Raw genomic sequence first — 21815 nt, forward strand, 5'->3', positions numbered from 1 at the left:
TTAAAGTGATCAAGGAATTATTTTTTCTCCCCTGACATGTAAAAAGTAAAGAGACTGCTAATTAGAAAATATTTAGTTGTTCTTTATAAGTACCTGAATGGTCTGAATTTTCGAGTATTCATTCTTCATTCAGGTATAGGAAATGAAAAGTCAAAACCTCTAAATATTGTCATTCAATAGATGTATCTCCTGGGCAAAATGTAGTTGATTTTGTTTATTAAAGCCATATCCTAAGTGCTAAGTTTCATAGACAAGAGGCACAAACTGAGGTACTTCCTTGCTTTGGTTTTGTAATATAGTATATGTAGAGCACATCTAGAATAATGCTGTAAAAAGGAATTGCCTGAGCTAATAATAGTATAAGAAATTGTTTATTCTGTTAATACAGGTACATAATTTTCTGCAACTCAGTTATTTGCACTCAATTATTAATTCCTTGAACATGGCTTTAGGTAATTACTGCAAAATGGGATTAATGATCAAACTCCTTTATTTCTAAGGAGTGATTTAATATGCAAGTGAAAGGAGTAGCAGCATTTCAAATAAATTCCACTAGAGAGTACTTTTCCTTCACCGATATCCTGGTATATTCATGGGTACCTTTCCTTTAGAATGTTAACTTTGGGGTCCTAACTTAAAATCTGGCTAGCAAAATTAAAGATGGTAAGAACCAGGCTAAAGAGGACTAATTGGATTCTCTCTGTGGCCTTTACTGTTAATAGTTCATTTTCTTTGTGTCCCACTTTACTCTCTTTTTTCTTCTCTTTTTCTTTTAGCCTTTTTATTTAAAGACTTAAACATTTACCCTTCGAAAATCAGTGTCATTTCTGGTGGGGAGAGAAGGTATTCAGAGAGATGAGTCAGAGGCACATACAAATAACTTGTAATACAAAGTTAGATGTTAATGAAAGAAAAGGAAATGTTTATCTTACTCCATCCACAATACTAGTAGACTAAGTACTCACAGTTTTTTAACTGTTTCTTCATTTGTGTAGCCAGACTTTGTTTTATTTCCCCAGCTACTGTAAATTTGCTGATGAGGTAAATTCCTCACTGGTCTTTCTACAGAGTTCAAAAAGGAACATGGTAGACTTTCAGGAACTGTTTGGGATGGAAAAATATGTATTAAAATGAGAATGATATAGTACCTGAAGACTACTAGTAAATTTTGCTACAGTAAATTTATGATAGTTACCTTCTGTTGCCTGTAGTTGAACTGGAAACCTGACTTTTGTAGGTTTTTTTGTCCTTGGTTTCTAAGATCTCTCAACTTTTGATATACCTTCCTCTTACATCTTTGGTCATCTAACTCCCCAACATGCATACACATAAATAATAAATACAAATTAGTGATTTTTATAATTATGTTGCAGGAAGGTGGTATGCTTTTCAGAGGTTAGATTTTTATGTTGCCTTCATCATCTTTAGTGTTGGTTTCTTCCTTTGACTTTGTATATTCCTCCTAAGTCCCACTGATTTCTTGGTTATTTCTTGGTTGCAGGCTGTCACAGTGGTCACCTGATCCTTACCTGATGTTACTGGTTATCTTGAGATTTTATCAGTGTCTGTGGTCTCTTCATCAGTTCCCTCCAAAGGCTTCTCTCACTGATTATCTTTCAATATTCTTAGACTTGAATGAAGCAGTCCCAGAGACAGAGCGCCTGGATTCAAAAGCACTGAAAACTCGAGCCCAGCTCTCTGTGAAGAACAGACGCCAGAGGCCCTCTAGGACAAGACTGTATGATAGTGTTAGTTCCACAGATGGGGAGGACAGTCTAGAGAGAAAGGTGAGCACCCTTGACCGTTTTCTGATTTGTACTGTTGGAGTGTATCATTGTTCCTACAGCTTATTGAAGATTATGATTTTTCTACTACCAGAGTCTATGTCCTAGTTGGAAGCAGCTAATATAGTTCACATCTTTGTCTCCTGAATTCTTTAAATTGTTGTAATTCAAAATACTTTGCCTATTCATTCAGTGAACTAACCAAGAGCATTATCCATATCGTCATATTTCATGATGGTGCTTTTGATATTCAGCTATTGGCTTTACTTAGTGGGAAATAATGAATGTACAAGTAATTGTTTCTGTAGGTCTTAGGTATATGTATTAGTGACGATGTTAATATGGTGATTGTTATGAACTATGCATTCTCATCTGTAAATCAACAAAAACTGGTTCCATGGGGATTCACTAATAAAAGGTTGGTCTTATTTCAAAGTAAGTATTGCATAGAACTGATACTCAGTGGCATAACCTTCCTTATAATCTCTTGTACCAACAGCCATCAAACAGTTTCTATAACCACATGCATATTACCAAATTACTTCCACCTAAGGGTTTGAGAACTTCTCCAGAATCAGATTCTGGTGTTCCACCCCTCACCCCAGTGGATAGCAATGTGCCCTTCTCGTCTGACCACATAGCTGAATTTCAAGAAGAACCACTGGACCCAGAAGTGGGGCCTCTCTCCTCTATGTGGGGAGACACTTCACTCTTTTCTACTTCAAAGTCTGATCATGATATGGAAGAATCTCCTTGCCACCACCAAACCAGCAACAAGAAAATATTACAAGAAAAAGGTATTGTTAATTTTTTTTTCTGACTTCATAACACCTCATCTTGTACAGTATAAAAATGACTTTTTCTCATAATCATAAGTTATTTGTCTTCTCATAGCTGATAGTTAATATTACTTTCTTTTTACATTATAGAATAAGAGAAACAACTCCTCCATGTATTTTACTTTAGTTTAATCTTTTCCTACTTGGTTCAATATTTTTATCTCTTCAGCTCTCTATAAGTTCACTACTCAAGGGAGTTCTTCAGGGGAGTGGGGCAGCCCAGAGTTTCAACAAACACTAACATAGTCATAAAGAAAAAAACACTACAGAGTCATATAGAAAAAATAGAGAGCAATTTTGTAGAATAGCAGCCCAGAGTTTCAGTAAACACTAACATAGTCATATAGGAAAAAAAAAAAAAAAAAGAGGAAGATCAAAGTGACACAGGCATATAATTGATAATAATGTTCTTGGATGAATTGCTAATATACCTTTCCACATAACCAGTGCAGATCTTCTAGAAGAGGGATAATCAAATGCAGTCTCCACCTACATTTGTAAATGAAGTCTTATGGGAGTACAGTCACACTTTTTTACTTACATACTATCTACTTTCATGCTACAGTAGCAGAGTTGAGTGTTTGTGACAGAGACTGTGTATCTCACAAACCTAAAATATTTTACTCTCTGGCCCCTACCAGGTAAAGAAAGCTTCCTGATGCCTGGTCTAGAAGTATATTTTCTTATACTCAACATAATTGGATAGACTCTGAAAATGGCTTAATCATTGATTGCCATTTATCTAGAATTTTTAAAAAGTATTTTAATATATCATTACTTTTGGTCTATCAAGTTACCACAAAGATGATTACATTACAGTTATATTTGATTACAGGCTTGAGGATAAGACTGGTTACCCTAACAGGAGTTGGCCTTTTCCTGAATTGTGTCAGTACCACATTTACAAGTCATTTTTTTTTTTTTCATATCTGAAGGACATCAGTGGAAATTGGGATGGAAAAGTTCCATTATAACTGGCTAAATGATAAGCATCTAACTGAATATCGAATTAGAGGAAGTAAAAGATTTTTTTCTAGAGATTTGTAAAACAGGTTATATGCCAGTAGAAGGCATGAAAATATTTTCCTCATTCCTATTCTATAAGCAACCTAATACTAGAGTTTTGGTCCCGAGGCTTACATAGCACTGGGCCTTTGTTCAGTCAAGTTTAAATAGAGTAAATTGAACACTATCAATTTTCTATTCACAATTGCTAGAGATTATTGTTCTAATTTTTTGTGTGGTTAGTAACACATTATTTGACCCAGAAAATGTCTTCAAAAATATTCATTGAATTGATGTCCTAGTAAATAGAAACTGGCTTTTTTAAAGCTTTACAAGATTTATTTCTGATTAAAGGTATTGGGCCTCTGCAAGTGTAAATAGAGTACAATTACGTCAATGCTCAGAAGAGAGAGAGGTTGCATCCAGCTGAGGTTGGTAAACAAAAGGAAGTGCAATTAGAATAACCATCAAAGCACTTAAGAAAAAAAGCGTAGGTAAGGAGGAAATACAAGGTAAAGTGATGTCATTAACAGAGTCAAGCACATAAAATGTGATTTAAAGGAACGAGGCTATTCCAACCTGGCTGAAGCAGTTTGCTTATGCAGGGTAAAGTGGTTACACACAAAAGTGAGCAGGTAGGTTAAGTATATAGCTTTAGAATTTAAATATCTTAGATAACTTACCATATTACTAGGAAACCACAAGAAGGTTGAGCAGAGGAATAAAAAGGAAAAGGCACCACCAGGTATGGAGAAGCTGAGTTAGTAGACCTTGTGAGGTGGTGCCCTCCAAAGAGGAGCAGTAGACAATGACAGGAAAGAATGATACAAGGACCCTTGAGACATACATTGACTAGGTAACAGGGAAGAAAGTGAGGCAAAACTATCATGGGCTTCACGCTTCAGAACATACGGTCTTGTCATTAACAGAAAATAGGAAATCAGGAACATGATGGAGATAGGATTAACTCATTTTTTTAACAGAAGAGGTCATGAGCACAAGAGAGAGGTCAGGGCTGCCAGGGAGATTTGGGAGTCCCCATTATAAAGGAAGAGATACTAAAGTATCTTATTACAGTGAGATTAAGGAGATGCAGTCCAGTAAAAGACCTTAGGATTTAGCAATCAGGAGATCATTTATTATTTGAAAATGAAAACCCGGTTGCCACAGCTTAAAGTTGAAGCACCCAATCTGGGGGCTCAGATGTACAGTTAGTCACAAAGGTCGTATTGGAGAGATTTTTAAAAGCCTAACACAAGCCTTACATAGAGCTAAATAAACAAAAATGTATGTTTCTTTTTTCCTGAAATCATACCAATCTAATGTTGGATTTTATGCAGACTACAAGTTCTTAGTGTGCATTAAAGATGGATTTGATCAATTTAGAATGGGAAAGTACATTATTCCTTATTCTTAACCTCTTCAACCTTATGGAAGCATTCATTTCAGTGTTCCTGGGAACACACTTTGGCAAATGTGTGAGATAAAGATGTGAGGTTGCCTAGCACCAGGCTCTGTGATAGGCAGAATCAGGCTTTTAGTCGTGAGATGTCCAAATAGCTGCAACACTCATAGGTTACAGAGTGTTTTCGTATACATTGCCTCAGCTGGTCTTCTCACCACTCATTATAACATCTCCCAGCAACCTCTAATTCAGAAAATAGGCAGTCTTCTTTTAACTTGCATACTCCTAGCCATTAAAAGTTGCTTTAGGATTGATCTGGAAGAATTTGGCACTTTCTTTTCTTCAGCTTCTATTAAGAAAATTTAAATCTTGCTTTTTTAAAAAAAAACCATTAATAAAATCACCTTAGAAGGTGTTTGTGCCATGTCTATGTCTGTGAATTTTTTTATGTGATTGTGTCACATCTGTGACAATTCAGTTACCCAAAGAGTAATGATGTAAATATGCATAATAAATATTTGAGGCTTGAAGTGGATTTTTGACACAGACATATTTCTGACTCTTGTATTTCATTATGTACATTTCAGTGAGTTGCTTATTGTAATCTGAGTATCATTAACTAAAAATATGAAAAGCTCATTGCTAAAAACACGTGGAGTATTTGTCAGTGCCCTGTGCTGCTTGAGAGCTTTGAACTAGATTCCTATCCATGAACTGTGTGTGTACTTCATGTTTTTTAAAGGTGTATGTCGATGTGTGTTTAGAAATTTCTCTTGAAGTAAACAAAAATCATGAGCAACACTAACCTGCAAAGTTCAATTGAACACCTTTTTTAAGAGGGCCATTCTTTGCATTCCATACTAAAAAGTTCCTAGAAATTTAAAAAACATTTTAAAAGATAAGAGACAGAAAAACAGACACCAACAGAGAAGTAGGGAGGAAGAGTTTCACACATAAAAAACATCAAATTTAAAACAGCATTTGTTAATCTCCTGAGCTAATTGGATATGCTGAAACATGATGCTGATCAGTATCCTCTGCTGGGTAGTTTGGGTAGAGCCGTATGAGTTGTCTACTCTGAGATAGAACAAGTGCCACCAGTGGAATTGGTTCCCACGTTGACATTGAACTCCATTTGCAAGGCCTGTCTTCCTATTGGCTTTTGGTATCATTTTGAGGGTCCCCATTCCCCAGCAGCTGCTACCTTTGAGAGTCCTAGCAAAACTCTCAAAGAAGCAAAGATCAGTCTGCTCTGAACACTGAGGAGATTTTGGCGTCTTCCACATTAAGGGGAACCAGCCAAGTTGTGCTTTAACCTAACTATTAAGAAGGCCCTTTCAAAGATATAAATGTCTTATAGCTGAGGCCCTGCTTAAGAAGTCTCCCCCATGTCCTCCCCTCCTCTGTCCCAGGACTGGCCACAGGGCATTAGCAAAGGAGAGCCTAGAGAAGAAAACTTTGATTCTGACTTTCCCCCTAAATCTCTCAGACTCTCAGAGTTGATATTCTGCACTGGGCTTTGGAGATATGGGAGAAGTGGGCTAGTTTCCTGTTAGAAGGCACTGCAACCCCAAGGCAAGAAAGGAATGGAGAACAGAGCCCAGGCACTTGAAGCCAAGAATTCGGAGCCAGAGAAGGAACAAAAGTCATGCTGGTCCCTACTTTGATGCTGAGGATGATTTGATAGTATTTATTCTCCCTTGTTCATTCCCATGCAGTTGAAGCTAAAACTCTTTGTGATGTATGTTGAGCCTCTATCCTATATAGGACCTCCCCTGCTTAACTGAGAGTTCCTCGATGTAACTGTGTCTCCTAGGTCGTATGATAAGGCATCCATTAATTCTTTTACAATTAGGAATTTAGGCAAAGTCCTTAGATTCAGAGATGCATTGACTTTTGAATTGTGACTTTAAAAATAATAATAATTGATCTTTTTCACAAATGTGTATATCCTAGATGATGCCAAAGATCCCAAATCACTAAGGGCATCCAGTTCGTTGGCGGTGCAAGGAGGAAAAATTAAGCAGAAGTTTGTGGATCTGGGGTAAGCACTTTGTGATGTAAAAAGAAAGCCCTCTGTAAAAGGAGGATTGAAAGAGAAAATTTCAACTTCCCCTTTCTGACTGTATGCTGTCATTATAGGGCGCCTTTGCGAAGGAATTCCAACAAGGGAAAGAAATGGAAAGAAAAAGAAGCCAGTAGGTTTTCTGCAGGTAGCAGGTACGGCTGTGTGATTAAGAACACATGTATTTCTATAATTAAACCTTCTGGCTCCCTCTTCCATTGTTAACCAAAATCAGTGGTCAGTATATTTAAGCTGAAGTGACATGCCAAGAATTGAGATGGAAGAAACATTGCACAATTAGTTTATATTGGTCTTACTCCAATTATAGCCTCTGTCTAGCCTTGGGCATATCCATTGGTTCTTAATTGCAGAATTATGGCCACATGAACCATTTCAATAAGTTTTTATCTAAATTCAGCACAAATATATCTATGTGATACTTCAGACATATCAAATATATTTTATGATACTTCAGATTTTTTGCCTGGCTACCCACAAGGCTAGTGCATTGTGTTAAGTCTAAAAGGATAATCATTTTGCATTTAAGTATCTTGTAGACATTCAAGATTGTCTTGTCCACATGTATGTAGGAGTGACCACCATCTTTTGCTGGACTTGGCTGTTTAATTGATTTTGTGGGCACTATCAACTATGCTTACTCTTCAGTAAAGACCTTCCCATAGAGAGTGAGCTTCAAACAGCATGTTGCCAAATTTTCCCAGTTTTTTTCCTGAGATTATATAATTTTAAGCTGAGGTTTGTATAGGGAGTCAGTAAAGCATCAAGCTCTGAAGTGCAACTGCCTAGGTTTGAATCATGGCTCTCCCACTTACAACTTTTAAGTCTTGGACGAGTGAGTTACCCTCTGTGCCTTCATTTCCTCATGTAAAATGAGAGTAATAACAGTACGTTTTACCTAAGGTCAGTGTAAGGATTTGGAGTTTTCATGTAAAACATTTAAAATGATACTAGGCATGTATTCAAGAATAATAAAGTTAACAATTTGCTGCTATTGCTATTACTATTACCTGATTATTATTCACAAGTTACAAAGTGGTTTTACATTTATCACTTAATTTGATCCTCATAAGATTGGGAGGATGCCTGGGCTGGGTGGCTCACGCCTGTAATCCCAACAGTTTGGGAGGCCAAGGCGGGTAGATCACGTGAGGTCAGGAGTTTGAGACCAGCCTGGCCAACATGGCAAAATGCCATCTCTACCAAAAATACAAAAATTAGCCAGGTGTGGTAGTGCACGCCTGTAATTCCAGCTACTTGGGAGGCTGAGGCAGGAGAATTGCTTGAACCCAGAAGGCGGAGGTTTTAGTGAGCCAAGATTACACCACCGTACTCCAGCCTGGGCGATAGAGCGAGACTCTGTCTCAAAAAAAAAAAGACTGGGAGAGTAGATAATACCATACTCTATTGATGAAGAACTTCACCTTCATAGAATTTAATTGATTTGCCCAGGGTTATGCAGCAGGTAGTTAATGTTGACCTGGGGCTTGCTCCTCTTGTATAGATGTTTTTCCAACATACTATGCCACCTTCAGTTACTTATGCATCTAATGATGCTTAAATTTCTTTATGAATTTGGAAATAATCTCAATATCAGACTAAGGAAGAAACACTAAGAATAAAAGACTTTAAATCATGCAGGGACCACTTCTTCACTTCATAGGTTGTCTACTGCTGTTTACTTTTTTTTCTCTTTTCTGACATATACATTGGTGAGAAATTGTACCTTCTTCTTGGAATTAAAGGAGCATTAAAGGAACATAATGGGTTGGAGATGAGGAGAGAGAATTCCCAAATTAATTATTTTTGTTAGTGTGGCTTTCCTTTATACTGTACATTGGAAAAGGGTAGAATGCTCTCATAAAGAGGACAAAAATCTCAGGAAAATAAAGGTAAATCTGAGGCTATATGCAACTCGAAAGCAGTTTAATTTTGTGTGGTTCAGGAGTGAGAATGGTCTACCTTGTGTGTTAAAATTAAGAATAGAAAAAAAAGGCCGGGCGCGGTGGCTCAAGCCTGTAATCCCAGCACTTTGGGAGGCCGAGACGGGCGGATCACGAGGTCAGGAGATCGAGACCATCCTGGCTAACACGGTGAAACCCCGTCTCTACTAAAAAATACAAAAAACTAGCCAGGCGAGGTGGCGGGCGCCTGTAGTCCCAGCTACTCGGGAGGCTGAGGCAGGAGAATGGCGTAAACCCGGGAGGTGGAGCTTGCAGTGAGCTGAGATCCGACCACTGCACTCCAGTCTGGGCGACAGAGCGAGACTCCGTCTCAAAAAAAAAAAAAAAGAATAGAAAAAAAAATCAAACATACTCAGGAAAAAAAAACAAATAATGAAATCATTGAAGGGAGAAAGAGATGCCTAAATACACGATGGGAGAGAAACTCAGATACTGAAAATGACACTGTCCTTCCTTTGGTCTCTGGGCTTTGAAGACAGTCACTCCCTCTCATCTTTGAGACACCTGAGAGGGATGTAAGCACCTGCAGCCAGGAAGGGGAAGGGTGTTTGATGGAATTTTGCCATAGTAGCCAGAGATTATCACCTCCTTGTATAAATCACAAATGAAAGTCAAGTCAATCTTGATTGTGTTGGTGAGTGCCTGCTCACCTCACTGTAGGCAAAACCACAGCTTGTCAAGGGCAGGTGGCCATCAGCACACTGCTTCGCCACGGCTGATGTCCACTTTGAACCCACATCTAGACTTCTAGATTGGCTGCCTAACTACCGCTGTATTTTTAAAACTCTGGAGTCCCCCTGCTTCAGCAGTCAGAAATTACTGTACTCATACCCACACTACAAACTAGTTTCTAATTAGAATCATGATTTTGATCTTTTGTAGTTCATAAGCGTGATGATTGGATGTTCACAAGCATGTGGGAGACGGCCTCCCTCAAACCTTGTTATGACGTTGGCATATCCAAAAAAAATAAAATCATAGTTTTATAATTATTTGTAATTATAGTAGAATTTTGGCAGGATGGAAAGGAATTCATCTAATTGAAATAGAAGAACAAGGGAAGAAGAAGGACACTTTTCTCTTGCAAGAAAAAAAAATTTTTGAGCTGTCATAGTAATTGGTTAACACTAATAAAATCTATTGACAGCCTATATTCTTCTGTCTAGATTGATAATGGGTGCAGAACCTTATAAAACCTATCCCAGGAAGAACAGAATTGCTGCCCAGGAGGAGCTTAATCCAATTGAGTTGGATTCTCAGGACCCTGAAAGTTGGTGCGCTGTGAGCACCATCAGCTGCAGGGTCGCACTACGATTGTGGGGGGCAATGGGAATACACTCACCACCCCTGGGAGACTTCCTCAGAAAAAGGAGGGAAGGATGCTTGGGCTGAGTAATGTTACCTTTTAGAGGCATTTCATCCAATTCTTATTAGGCTAAGATTCTGATAAGATTATTGGTCAGCTATAAACTGTGGCTGTTAGATTTTAAAGAGGCAAGACTTTCACTCTTTGGTCTTGATTTTAGTTTTTTCCTCTCTATAAAGAGTTTACCTTTTTGTGTTCCTGTGGATTCATAATGACTCAGATACATGTGCAACATGATACAACTAGAGAAAATGGATGAGGCTAATAATAATAAACAAATAAACCCAACAAAGAAATATGATTTGGTTCCATCCCTTTTCAAATATGTGCTCAGTGGCATTGTCTTTTTTTTTTTTTTTGGGGGGGGGAGACAGTGTCTCACTCTGTTGCCCAGGCTGGAGTACCGTGGCACAATCACAGCTCATTGTAGCCTTGACCTTCTGGGCTCAAGTGATCCTTGCAGCTCAGCCTTCTGAGTAGCTGGGACTACAGGTGTTTGCCACCATGTCCAGCTTGAAAAAAGAAAAATTGTAGAGGTGGGGTCTTGCTATGTTGCCCAAGCTGTTGTTGAACTCCTGGGCTCAAGCAGTTCTTCCATCTCAGCTTCCCAAAGTGCTAGGATTATAGGCACGAGCCACCACACCCAACCAACGTTCTGATTTTAAACAGACAGCATAGCAGATAACGAAAGCAGGAAACATTTAGTTGTCGCAGCTTGTTCACCCCTTAAAATATATACCAAAGGATAAAATAAAATCCTATTCTACATTCTGGAGTAAGTAGCCACTAATGTCTACTTTGGAGCTCTGTAGATAAGTTTCCAGTGTAGTCACTGAATGGAAAACTCTGTGAGATGTGTGTGTCTCAGATGGGGCTAGGTGATAGTATGTTGAGAAAATGATAAGAAAAGAGATGGCACTCTTCTATGGAAATGAATTTGCATTCATGTAGAAAGTGTGAACAACAGAAAAAACACTAAGCTGGAAGCCAAGGTAGTAGTCCTTACTTTTCCATTAGGCAAGTCTCCAAATTCCTGGAATGTTGGTTTCCTACCAAAAAATAAGTGGATTGGGCTAACACTGCATGGCTCTGACTTCCCATTCACCTCTGCATACACTGTCCAGTATGGTTGCCTCTAGTCAGAAAAGGCTAGTCTATATTGGGATATGTGTAGGAGAATAAGGAATGCTGGACTCAAAAGACTTAGTATGAACAAAAACAACATAAAATATCTTATTAATAATTGTATAATATTGATTACATGTCAAAAAATATTTTGGGTTTGGAGGGTAAATGAAATGTATTATTATTAAAATTATTTTACTTCTTTTTTTTCATGTGGCTACTAGAAAATTCTAGTTTACAATGTGGTTCATTTATATTTCTTTTGGATAATGTTGATCTGTAGGATTCTATGAAAGACAAATCTTTCTTTTATTTCTACCCCATTATTCAGTTGGTCTGTGAGTGAGCACATATTCATTTATTATTTTCTTACTTATTTGTATTATATTCGTTATTCCAAAATAATTTGTTTACATACAAAAGTACATATGCTACAACAATATAATCTATTAAAAAATAAATTGAATAGGGAAAAGTTAGATTAAAAACTCACTTGAAATGCAACATCTTCAATAACATCTTCATAGTAAGTGTAACAGTGACTTTCCAGTCAAAGCCAAAAACACAATGTCAATGTGGTTAAAAGCCTGGGTTGAAATCCCAACTCTGCCACTTACTTCTTGGACAGGTTATTTAACTTTCTGTACCTTGGTTTTCTCATCTGTAAAATGGAGACGTAGACACACACACACACACACACACAGACACACACCCCTCGCACACCTCTTCATGTTATTAGGAGGATTAAAATGGTCACATTTAAGTACATTTCAAATCCTTAAATAAAAATGGCTATTGTTTTCATTGTTTATCTTTAAAACAGGTTTGATGGGAAGGATACAAAACAATATTCTTCTTGTATATTTGGCTGGCAGTCTTGTTCATCCAAGGATGACTTTTGTTATATCTTGAAGAATGAATGGGTTATATGAATTATACTTCAGGCAGTCCTTCATAGGCTATTTCTCCCAAAGAGGCTTTAGATAAATCATGGCATGACAGTGAGTTTGAAATTATATCCTATGACAAGTACCTGGAGGGTCCGCTTTGCTCTGTTGCTGAGTAAGAGCAAAACCCCTGCTTAAGAATCATCTGAGCTGGCTGGAAACACACCTTTTAGAAGAATTGATGGAGATGAGCACATGTGTGTGAGTTAAAAAACACCTCATCTCTGCCTAAGCCTGGCCCAGTGAATGTAGTCATTTTCATGGAGACTTTTGAGTAATGTCAGCTTAGCCCTAGTAGATTGGACTTATTCCCCATAACTCTCTGGCCGATTTTTAACTGCATTTATCAATTTAATATTCAGTTTTCTTTTTAAGTACAGTATTTCAAATGCCTGAAGCCTGACAAACTTACATTCTTGACGGGCAAACACTTTTCCATACTTAAAAAAATCTCTTGGAAATCTAATAATATTTAACTATAGTGACTCTAAACATCCCAGTATAGTTATCAAAGTGCTTAATATATTTGTGTCTTCAAAACTCAAATTTAAAATGAGTTTAGATCATTAAAATGAGTTTAGCATTTTAAGATAGAATCAGTGGACACATTTCTCTTTCAGATTTCTATTCATACAAATTTTCTTAAACACCTAAGCAATATATCTGTTATTCTTAAACTTAGCATTTCCATTTTGATAGTGTGGATTTTATCTATGTGATCCTCTTCTATTTCATTTTAAACCTTTCTAGTATGGGGAAGACTTACTAAGGGAATAGTTTCACCATCTCAAATGATTCAAAGTTGAACACTACAGTGACCATCTCAGATGGACTGTTATTTATTGATTAGAAATTTAGATCAGAACTCAGGATCTGGGAGCAGGATATGTCTGAGTAGGGGCCAGGGGTTGGCCCTGAACTGTAGGTGGACATGTTTCTCACAGCTATTATCCGTTAGGGTCTCTGGATCCCATTTAGATGAGGCTCGCTTTACAACCTCAAACTCCTTGGTGGATGTTAGAACCTTATAGAATTGCATCATTTGATTTAGGTAAACACAAGTCTGCAACTCTTCCTCTGGTTGCAGCTAACGTTCATCAATTAACTTCCTTTACTCCTGCCTTAAATTCTATATTTCTGTTATACTTCATCTCTTCTGGCAGTTTCTGAACTCTTAATGATATTTTGATGACATCCAGTTAGATGCTGAATACTTCACACACCTGTATTCAAAGTTAAAGTAACAACAACAAAGATCACCTTGGAATGTTTAGCTGGCAATTTAATTTTGGGGTGCCAGTCCCAGGATACACTGGATTCAAAATATATGTAAATGAGTTCATTACTTGTAAGAGATATTACATAAACCATTTAAATGCCAGGAAACAGCTACCCCTGAAATGGTATATTTGGATTATGAACTCTGAATTTGAAGTCATTCTTTCTGCCAGTTCCTAGAAGTGACTTATGATTCTCTTTTTTCCAAAAATGATAGCAAGCCATTAAATTACAGCTAAAAAAGAAGGTGAAGGGAATATAGACTATTTACCTATTTTGATCCTCTGGAAAAATTATTGTCAGATTCATCAAGAGTTCATTTCTGCCAATCTCGATTTTGGGGAGAAAGGAAGGTGAAAAGGAAAGAAAAGGAAGGAGGGAAGAAAGGGAGGGAGGGAGGGAGAGAGGGAGGGAGGGAGGGAGGGAGGGAGGGAAGGAAGGAAGGAAGGAAGGAAGGAAGGAAGGAAGGAAGGAAGGAAGGAAGGAAGGAAGGAAGGAAGGAAGGAAGGAAGGAAGGAAGGAGAAAGGGAGGAAACAAATAAGGAAAGAAGGAGTTTGTGTTATTCCTAATGGATTTATACAAAGTGAAATAGACTATAAGAATGATCAACATAGAATAACTGCTCCCAAACCCTTTCTGATTCTATTGTGGGCCCAAGAGTTCAATTTATTCAGAAGGAAATTGACATTTATTTTAGAAAGTATGTCTGCTAAACTGATAGATCTGTAATTTTAAAGTAAAAATTTCCTTTTTCAAATGAATGTTCTCTAGGTCCAAGAAATGAAAGCATACCACTCGCTGTTCAGTTCTTTAAGGATACTTGCAAGTACCCAGGGATTATATCAGTTCATGGAGTTTTAAAATCACAGATATACACAGAGGAATGAGAGATACAGGATACAGCTTCAGCAGGGACACAGCCAAGCCTCTTAGGAAACTGAAAAATATTCTTCAAAAGATCCATGAATCTGGTGGTTTGCCACTGTGGAGACATAGGTGTCTTCTCAGAAGTGGCCTCTCATTGCCTTCTTCCTGGCTCTTCCTCCTTCCTGTCTATTAACTTGGTGTGCAAAGCTGGGGAAAGAAAGCCTCTGGGTATCACCAGAGGCCCAGCTTCCATGATCTCCTTCACCACACATGTAAGAACCACATGGCCTCAAGACCCTCAGTGCTGGATACATGGGTCCATGTGGACTTATTAGTCTTGAATATTTTTCTGACAGTGAAAACGTTGTTGTGAAAGAGTTTAATTAGATGTGACCTTCAGATTTTTTTTTCAAATGTTGCTTGGACAGGATGTGGACTACCAAAAGTCCTTTTCAAATAAAGCAACAGAATGACCACAAGTAGAAAACAATTCTTATTTTCTCCCTATTTGTTTTTAAAGATAATAGTGATTGTTGTAAAAACATTGTTACAAAGGCTGTACACTGGGAGTAGGACAAGATTGTCATGCTGTCATTAATCATGGCCTATTTATAAACTTTAAAACAACATCCATATATTTAAGCACTACTATACTTTATTGCAATTGTGGATGAAACTCTTAAAAATTCTCTTGATTCAGAAATCTATAACCAGAGGGGATAACGATCATCAGGTCCAGTTCTTCCTCAGAGATACCCAATTATAAGAGTATGGGGCTGCAGAGAAAATATTTGTATGTTTCTGCACAGCTAGAGCTTTCTAGGCATTTTTACTAGAATGTGGAATCTAAGCTAAAAAAACAAGCCTCAGAAAATAAATTATGAGGCCGAGTGTGGTGATTCACACCTGTAATCCTAGCACTTTGGGAGGCAAGGCAGGAGTTCAATAGCATAATAAACCCCTATCTCTACAAAAAATAAAAAAGTTAGCCAGGCATGATGGCGCATACCTGTAAGTCCTAGCTACTCTGGAAGCTGAGGTGTGAAGATTGCTTGAGCCCAGGAGGTTGAGGCTGCAGGGAGCCTTGATTGTGCCATTGCACTCTAGCCTGGGTGACAGAGCGAGACCCTGTCTCAAAAAAAAATAAAATAAAATAAAAAAGAGAAAACAGAAGTTGAATTGTGAGCGCGTAGATAGTGAGAACTCCAGAGAGGTTTACCTCGGCAGAGGTGATGTGGTGACATTTAAGGAGGCTGAGTGGAAGAGGGGGATGAGACCAGCTACATGGAGACATTCCCAGAGTTGTGAAGATGGAGCCACTGGTCATATCTTTCCCTAGAGACACATGTTTACATCCCAAACGGTCAGAGCCCAAGATCCTTCCCAAGTTCAATTTACACTAAGGAGATCAGATTTCTGCCTCCACCCTCCCCAGAGGCTGCAGAGGGAACAGCTTTCCCTCTCCTATATAATCATCCAGATTCATATTTTTGGAATGCCTCACCTAGAGTGTAGACCATGTGTAGGATGACATCTGGTTCGCCCAGCATGCTGATCTCAATATTTTATCAGAACCTCACTGACTTCTTCATTCTCTTTAGTTATCAGTCTTATAATCCCTTTACATTTTTACCTTGCTTTACAGTTTACAAGATGCTTTTACATTCATGTCCCATTTGATTCTCACAATAATACTTGGAAATAAATGGGAATTGTTAGGTGTTATACTATTTATATAAACTGGAAATACATTTCAAAATATATTTGAAATGAAATGTAAGAAGACTGAAATTCAGTATACATGTGGTGGGACAGAAGTTGTCTGGCTGTGGTGTTCAGGCACTTTTAACTGAAAGGGAATCTGTTTTGTCGTGATATCAGCAGCTATCAAATAATAGGCATTCCATCAAATGGCAAGGCTGACCTCTTCCAAGATGCACAAACTGCTGCCCATTCCTACTTTGGTTTCTGATAGTTATTTTTTTCTCTTAACCAAAAGATAATTACAGATACGAAAGAACCTACATTAAGACAAAAAAATCTGTTTTCAAACTGTGTTCCTCAAATGCCTTTGAATCCTTTAAATGTTAAACAGTAAACATAGACCTTTGACAGTTTTTGAAGCACTTTCACATATTATCTCATTTAATTCTTAACAAACACAATGAGATACATAAAAATATCCACCTTTTACAGATGGAGAACTAAAGGCCAAGAGAAGGCCTGAGACCATGTACTTAGGAGGTGGTGAACCCTGGCCCTCCAGGTGGGAGATGAGGACTTCAGATCTCCTACTCCTCCTGCGAAAAGGCACTAAGATTCTGGTGAAAAACCAATAAACTGTGTATTCTACCTAAAGCATTATGAACCCTGAAATTTCAAAATCATTTAAATATATCATTTTCTTAAGTCTCAGACCCTTGGGAACACAAGTCCAGTGGAAGACAGGAAAGAATACTGCTTATGAGCTAATGTCCCTAGCTGTGAGGCATGTCACCCAGATAAAGGAAATGCTGTGGTGATTAACCTAATAGCAGTTCCTAAAAGACTGTGCCCCTCCCTGATTATAATTCATCCACATACACTTATTAGGCACATTTTATAAAAATTCACCATGGCAATAACAATATGAAAATGTTGATCGTTGTCACAGAATCCATTTAGAGGCAAAAAGATAACTATGAAGATTAGTGTCGTATTCAAAAGTGCAAAATTTTTACTCTGTTGAGTAGAACAGTGTCTCAAATTCTTACTTCAAACTATATTCAGAGTCCTTTGGTTCAGTAAGTCTTTTATCTGCCCTTTCTTTATCTAACACACCCATTCTTTTCACAAAACAGGATCTTCAGAGGCAGACTGGAAAACTGGACACCCAAGCCACGTTCAGCAGCTCAGACCTCCACTCGTTCCCCTTGCATGCCTTTTTCATGGTTTAATGACAGCCGGAAAGGATCCTATTCCTTCAGGAACCTGCCTGCACCTACAAGTTCCCTTCAGCCTTCTCCTGAGACTCTAATTTCAGATAAAGAGGGGTCTAAGGTAGAAAACACATGGATTACAAAAGCAAACAAGAGAAACCCAAATCCCTCCTCTTCTTCAATCTTTGGAAGGCATTCTCAACTTATGTCTGTAGTCTGGATCCAAGAAACCAATGTAATAACACTGCAATAAACAATGCATGGTATTTCTTGTGTGGGGAAAAGAAAGCCTCATTTAACCATCACCTTCTTTAATACTGTTTCATTCTAGATTGTACGTTACTCTTTGATTTGCCTATCTTTTCACATATTGCTATTTAATCTCAGTTTGACAGTTAAGCCATGCTGGGAAGGATGCATTTGAATCATAGAACAGAGTGATATATCTGTTTACCCAGTATTCTACTTTAAATTTCATTACTAAACTATTTCACTGTGCTTCAAGATTTACTGAAAAGCAAATAAATTTGAGACTGAATATGTGCTCAGTACATCTAAGTGAAACTCTTTAAAACAAACCAATACTGACATAGCACCCTTACTTATTTCCTCTTTTAATATCAAACTTCTATGTTGAACAACTGCTGTATAATTCTATCACCAAAGTTCTTTAACAGAATTAGGAAATATATGCATGGGTGTTACTCATTTTTAAATGCATGATGGTTATTTCCAGCATGACACTGCAAACCTTATCTAACATTTTGTTGAAACACATATGGTGGCTAACTTTCACACGTTGTTTGGTCTCCTTTTATCTGTGTTCGCTTTTCTTTCTCAAACAGAAACATGTGGTTAATGTTACTTGAATTTAATTCTTTTCAGTTTCAATTTAAATCTTTTCAACAGCTCAAAGGGTTTTGACTGGGGTACCAAATGGTAATGTTCGTGTTAAATGTCCTGCTGCTTAAATGTTCTGCTGGCCTAGCTCGGTGTGCTCTAACCTAGACTTCTTTTCTGAAGTTTTAGCAAACTTTGGAGTTTGTTCGGTACTGAAGTTTCCAGCCTCTGGCATGGTATTTATTTTTGATAACCAACTAAACCCAATATAAAGGTACCTAGTGGAAAACTAACAGTCCAATTCCTAAGGAAATGGAATAGAAACAAGATGGTGTTGGTCAAGTGCTTAGAGTTCCTGGAAATCCAGCCATTTTAGAATTACTAGCAAAGGAGGTTTTGACAGCAGCACATCACTTTGGTCTTGAAACATTTTCAGTATTGGACCTGAGGCATCTAAATGCTATTCAAAGAATTCCACCATTATCTTGCACTGTAGAGACTCCAGATTTGGTTAAAAATGTTTTTACAAGTGCAGCTACGTAGTCATTGTTGTTTGATTTTCATATCCACTGAACATTTTAATGAAGTTCTGGGGAAGCTTTATACACTCCCACCTTCCCCACCCCCAGGTGATTATTTGGAAACCTGTGTCTGTGCTGTGTGGCAGCCTCCTTGATGCTCTGCTGGTGCTGTGAGAGAGTTGTATTTCAGCATGTAACTACTAGGGTATTGTCAGACTGTGACCTCCCCCAGAACTCATCATCTTGAAGGGTACATCCAGGAGAGGATCTGCCATTTCTCATAGTATTTATCACAGCCAACAATAAGCGATCCTTCCCAGGGGGTGCTCTAGCTACCTTTCTAATATGAATTGCCATCTGTTCCTAATAACTCAGCCTCTCCGCACCATCTTGTATTTTTACTTACACTGTTACTCATCACGATTAGGGTCAAAGAAGATAGGCTTATTAATATTATTCCTCTGAGCAGTTGCAGAGGATAATGAATTCTGTACCCTTGAAGAGAGATTGAAGAATCATTTCTCTAAAACATCTATCCTTTCATCACATGAAGAAAGCACCCAGAATTCCCTCAACCGCACAAGGTGCAGCATTCTCAACCGCTGTCCCGTTAAAGGTCATCACCAAATCATACATGAATTTCTGCTAAGATGGTTTAAAAGAGCCTTTTTAGAACTTGCAGAAACACCTACCTCTTGCTCACTCACTGCACTCATGTAACACTGAGCTTCATTTATTTTTACAGAATTTTACCTTCAATGATGACTTCAGTCCCAGCAGTACCAGTTCAGCAGACCTCAGCGGCTTAGGAGCAGAACCTAAAACACCAGGGCTCTCTCAGTCCTTAGCACTGTCATCAGATGAGGTACTTTCATGGCACTGTGACAGAACTGCTTTGTCAAATGTGACATTTTACCCATGAACCATCACCAGGAAAATGTTTTTAGGGTAGATCTTGCATAGAAATCATCAAGACTGTGGTTTATATTTAATATGAAGTCTTCAGGATTTCTCTCCCTCCCTTTCTCAACATAAAAGCAAAATCTTGTTCTTAAGCTTTCCAGGGGCCCCTTTTACATGTATATGTAAACACACATGATGGGGAGGCTGGGCAGTGCAGAGTTAAACATGGGGGAACAGCTCAGAAATCACATCAAAGTTTACGAATTACTCCTTCCTTTTTTTTCCTTGCCTCCTCCTACAACCACCCTCACTCCAAGATTCTGATACTTTCTCTGACTAGGTTGAGGTCTCTGATTGAGAATCATTGCAGTAGACAGAGATAGTTTTGATAAAGAGGGAAAATAGCATGAGAACCATTTATTTAGAAGCAAGGGTCAAAATTAGTATTACTACAAATTATCAGGAGATAAATGTGCACGAGAGAGTCAGGAAGTGAGGTTTGTGATTTAGTTCCTTGAAAAATGGGGGGAGGACAGAAAGCACCATAAATAAAGATATTTTTGCTCTAAATGTTTGTTCTTACTATTTCTTTGTAACATGATTTTTGATTCATAAAAGTTTTTTTTTTTTTCTCGTAAGCTTTTCTGCCCGTATTCTTCAAGTTTGGTGCAATTTTCGTTTTATTAAAACTATGTACTATGTATGTTGTGTCTCCTGTTTCTGTAACACTTTTCGTCTTGATTCTTTTATCGCTCCCTCGCTCAGAGCCTGGATATGATAGATGACGAGGTGAGCTATCAGTGGGCTGTGTGTGATGGCTTGTGTGCTATTGTTTGAATGTGCTTTTTCTTTCTTTGGAGATGGCTGAAAAATGAGACAATACAAGAATACCTTCCTCTGTAGTGAAGGGTTTCCTTGTGTTAAATAGCTTTACTCTCTGCCCTTGTCATGTCTTAGTTTAAAAGATGTTCCTAAGTTAAGAGAATCTCCGCATTGCACCTCCAGAGTTCCTTGATTTATCTTCCATCACCATTACATTGACATGGTCCATTCTTTTTCCTCCTCTTTGCCTTCATCTCAGCTTACCGCATCCCTTCTTCTGTGTTCCCTTTATGGGTCACCAAGGTGACTCCTGTCTTTCCTCCAAGACCTATCATCACCTTCATCTCCTCTCAGCTTAGTGGGTCTAGGAACCAACCTGTCCTTTTGCACTATTAAAAGGAATATTCTGCAGTGGACAGAGCCAGAAATTTGGAATAAACTCCTAACTGTTGAGCTCTACCACTTACTAACTGTGTGATCTTGAACAGATCACATAGACTTCCTCAGCCTCAGTTTCCTCATTTCTTTTTTTTTTTTTTTTTTTAAGACAGTCTCACTCTGTTGCCCAGGCTAGAGTGCAGTGGCACAATCTTGGTTCACTGCAACCTCCGCCTCCCAGGTTCAAGCGATTCTCCTGCCTCAGCCTCTTGAATAACTGGGATTACAGGCATGTGCCACTATACCCAGCTAATTTTTGTATTTTTAGTAGAGAGGGGGTTTCGACATGTTGGCCAGGCTGGTCTCGAACTTCTGGCCTCAAGTGATCCACCCACTTCAGCCTCCCAGAGTGCTGGGATTACAGATGTGAGCTACCGCGCCCAACCGTTTCCTCATTTCTTAAAAGTAATTATGGATATTATCTGCCCTACCTTCTTCACAGTTTGCTTGCTGCTCGAATGAAATAATGGTTGTGAAACTTCCCCTAAGAAGGCTTGAGAGCTTAATGCTCTCCTCTCCCAAGTGAAAGATACCTCAGTATTTGTTAATATATTTTTACAAAATTCCAGTGTCTTATTAGAGGATAAGTGATGCATTGCATATAGAGATTTATGAAATATTTATTTTCTACCTCTTATAATCTGTCCAGACTATTTTGATGTAAAAGCTTGCAAAATTAGTGTATTTTCTTCTATATTAAACTTCCTAC

The 21815-nt window shown here is 38.1% G+C and overlaps 1 protein-coding gene and 1 pseudogene across 15 annotated transcripts in view; both read left to right on the forward strand.

The window, feature by feature from the left end:
- The window catches only part of PPP1R9A (protein phosphatase 1 regulatory subunit 9A), a 391659-nt gene that overhangs the window by 364710 nt on the left and 5134 nt on the right, over nucleotides 1-21815 (forward strand). For 5 of the 15 annotated variants that reach the window (XM_050782890.1, XM_050782887.1, XM_050782893.1 and 2 more), the window contains 7 exons: nucleotides 1630-1787; nucleotides 2284-2581; nucleotides 6990-7077; nucleotides 7176-7253; nucleotides 17505-17817; nucleotides 19689-19808; nucleotides 20612-20635. In XM_050782890.1, the coding sequence (XP_050638847.1) occupies nucleotides 1630-1787; nucleotides 2284-2581; nucleotides 6990-7077; nucleotides 7176-7253; nucleotides 17505-17817; nucleotides 19689-19808; nucleotides 20612-20635 (1079 nt within the window). The remainder of the gene's footprint in view (nucleotides 1-1629; nucleotides 1788-2283; nucleotides 2582-6989; nucleotides 7078-7175; nucleotides 7254-17504; nucleotides 17818-19688; nucleotides 19809-20611; nucleotides 20636-21815) is intronic. The other 10 variants (XM_050782891.1, XM_050782896.1, XM_050782895.1 and 7 more) reach the window with 7 other exon arrangements.
- LOC126951886 (uncharacterized) lies at nucleotides 9952-10046 on the forward strand (annotated as a pseudogene).

This window comes from Macaca thibetana, chromosome 3, assembly GCF_024542745.1.
Source record: "Macaca thibetana thibetana isolate TM-01 chromosome 3, ASM2454274v1, whole genome shotgun sequence".
Taxonomy (NCBI): Eukaryota; Metazoa; Chordata; class Mammalia; order Primates; family Cercopithecidae; genus Macaca; species Macaca thibetana.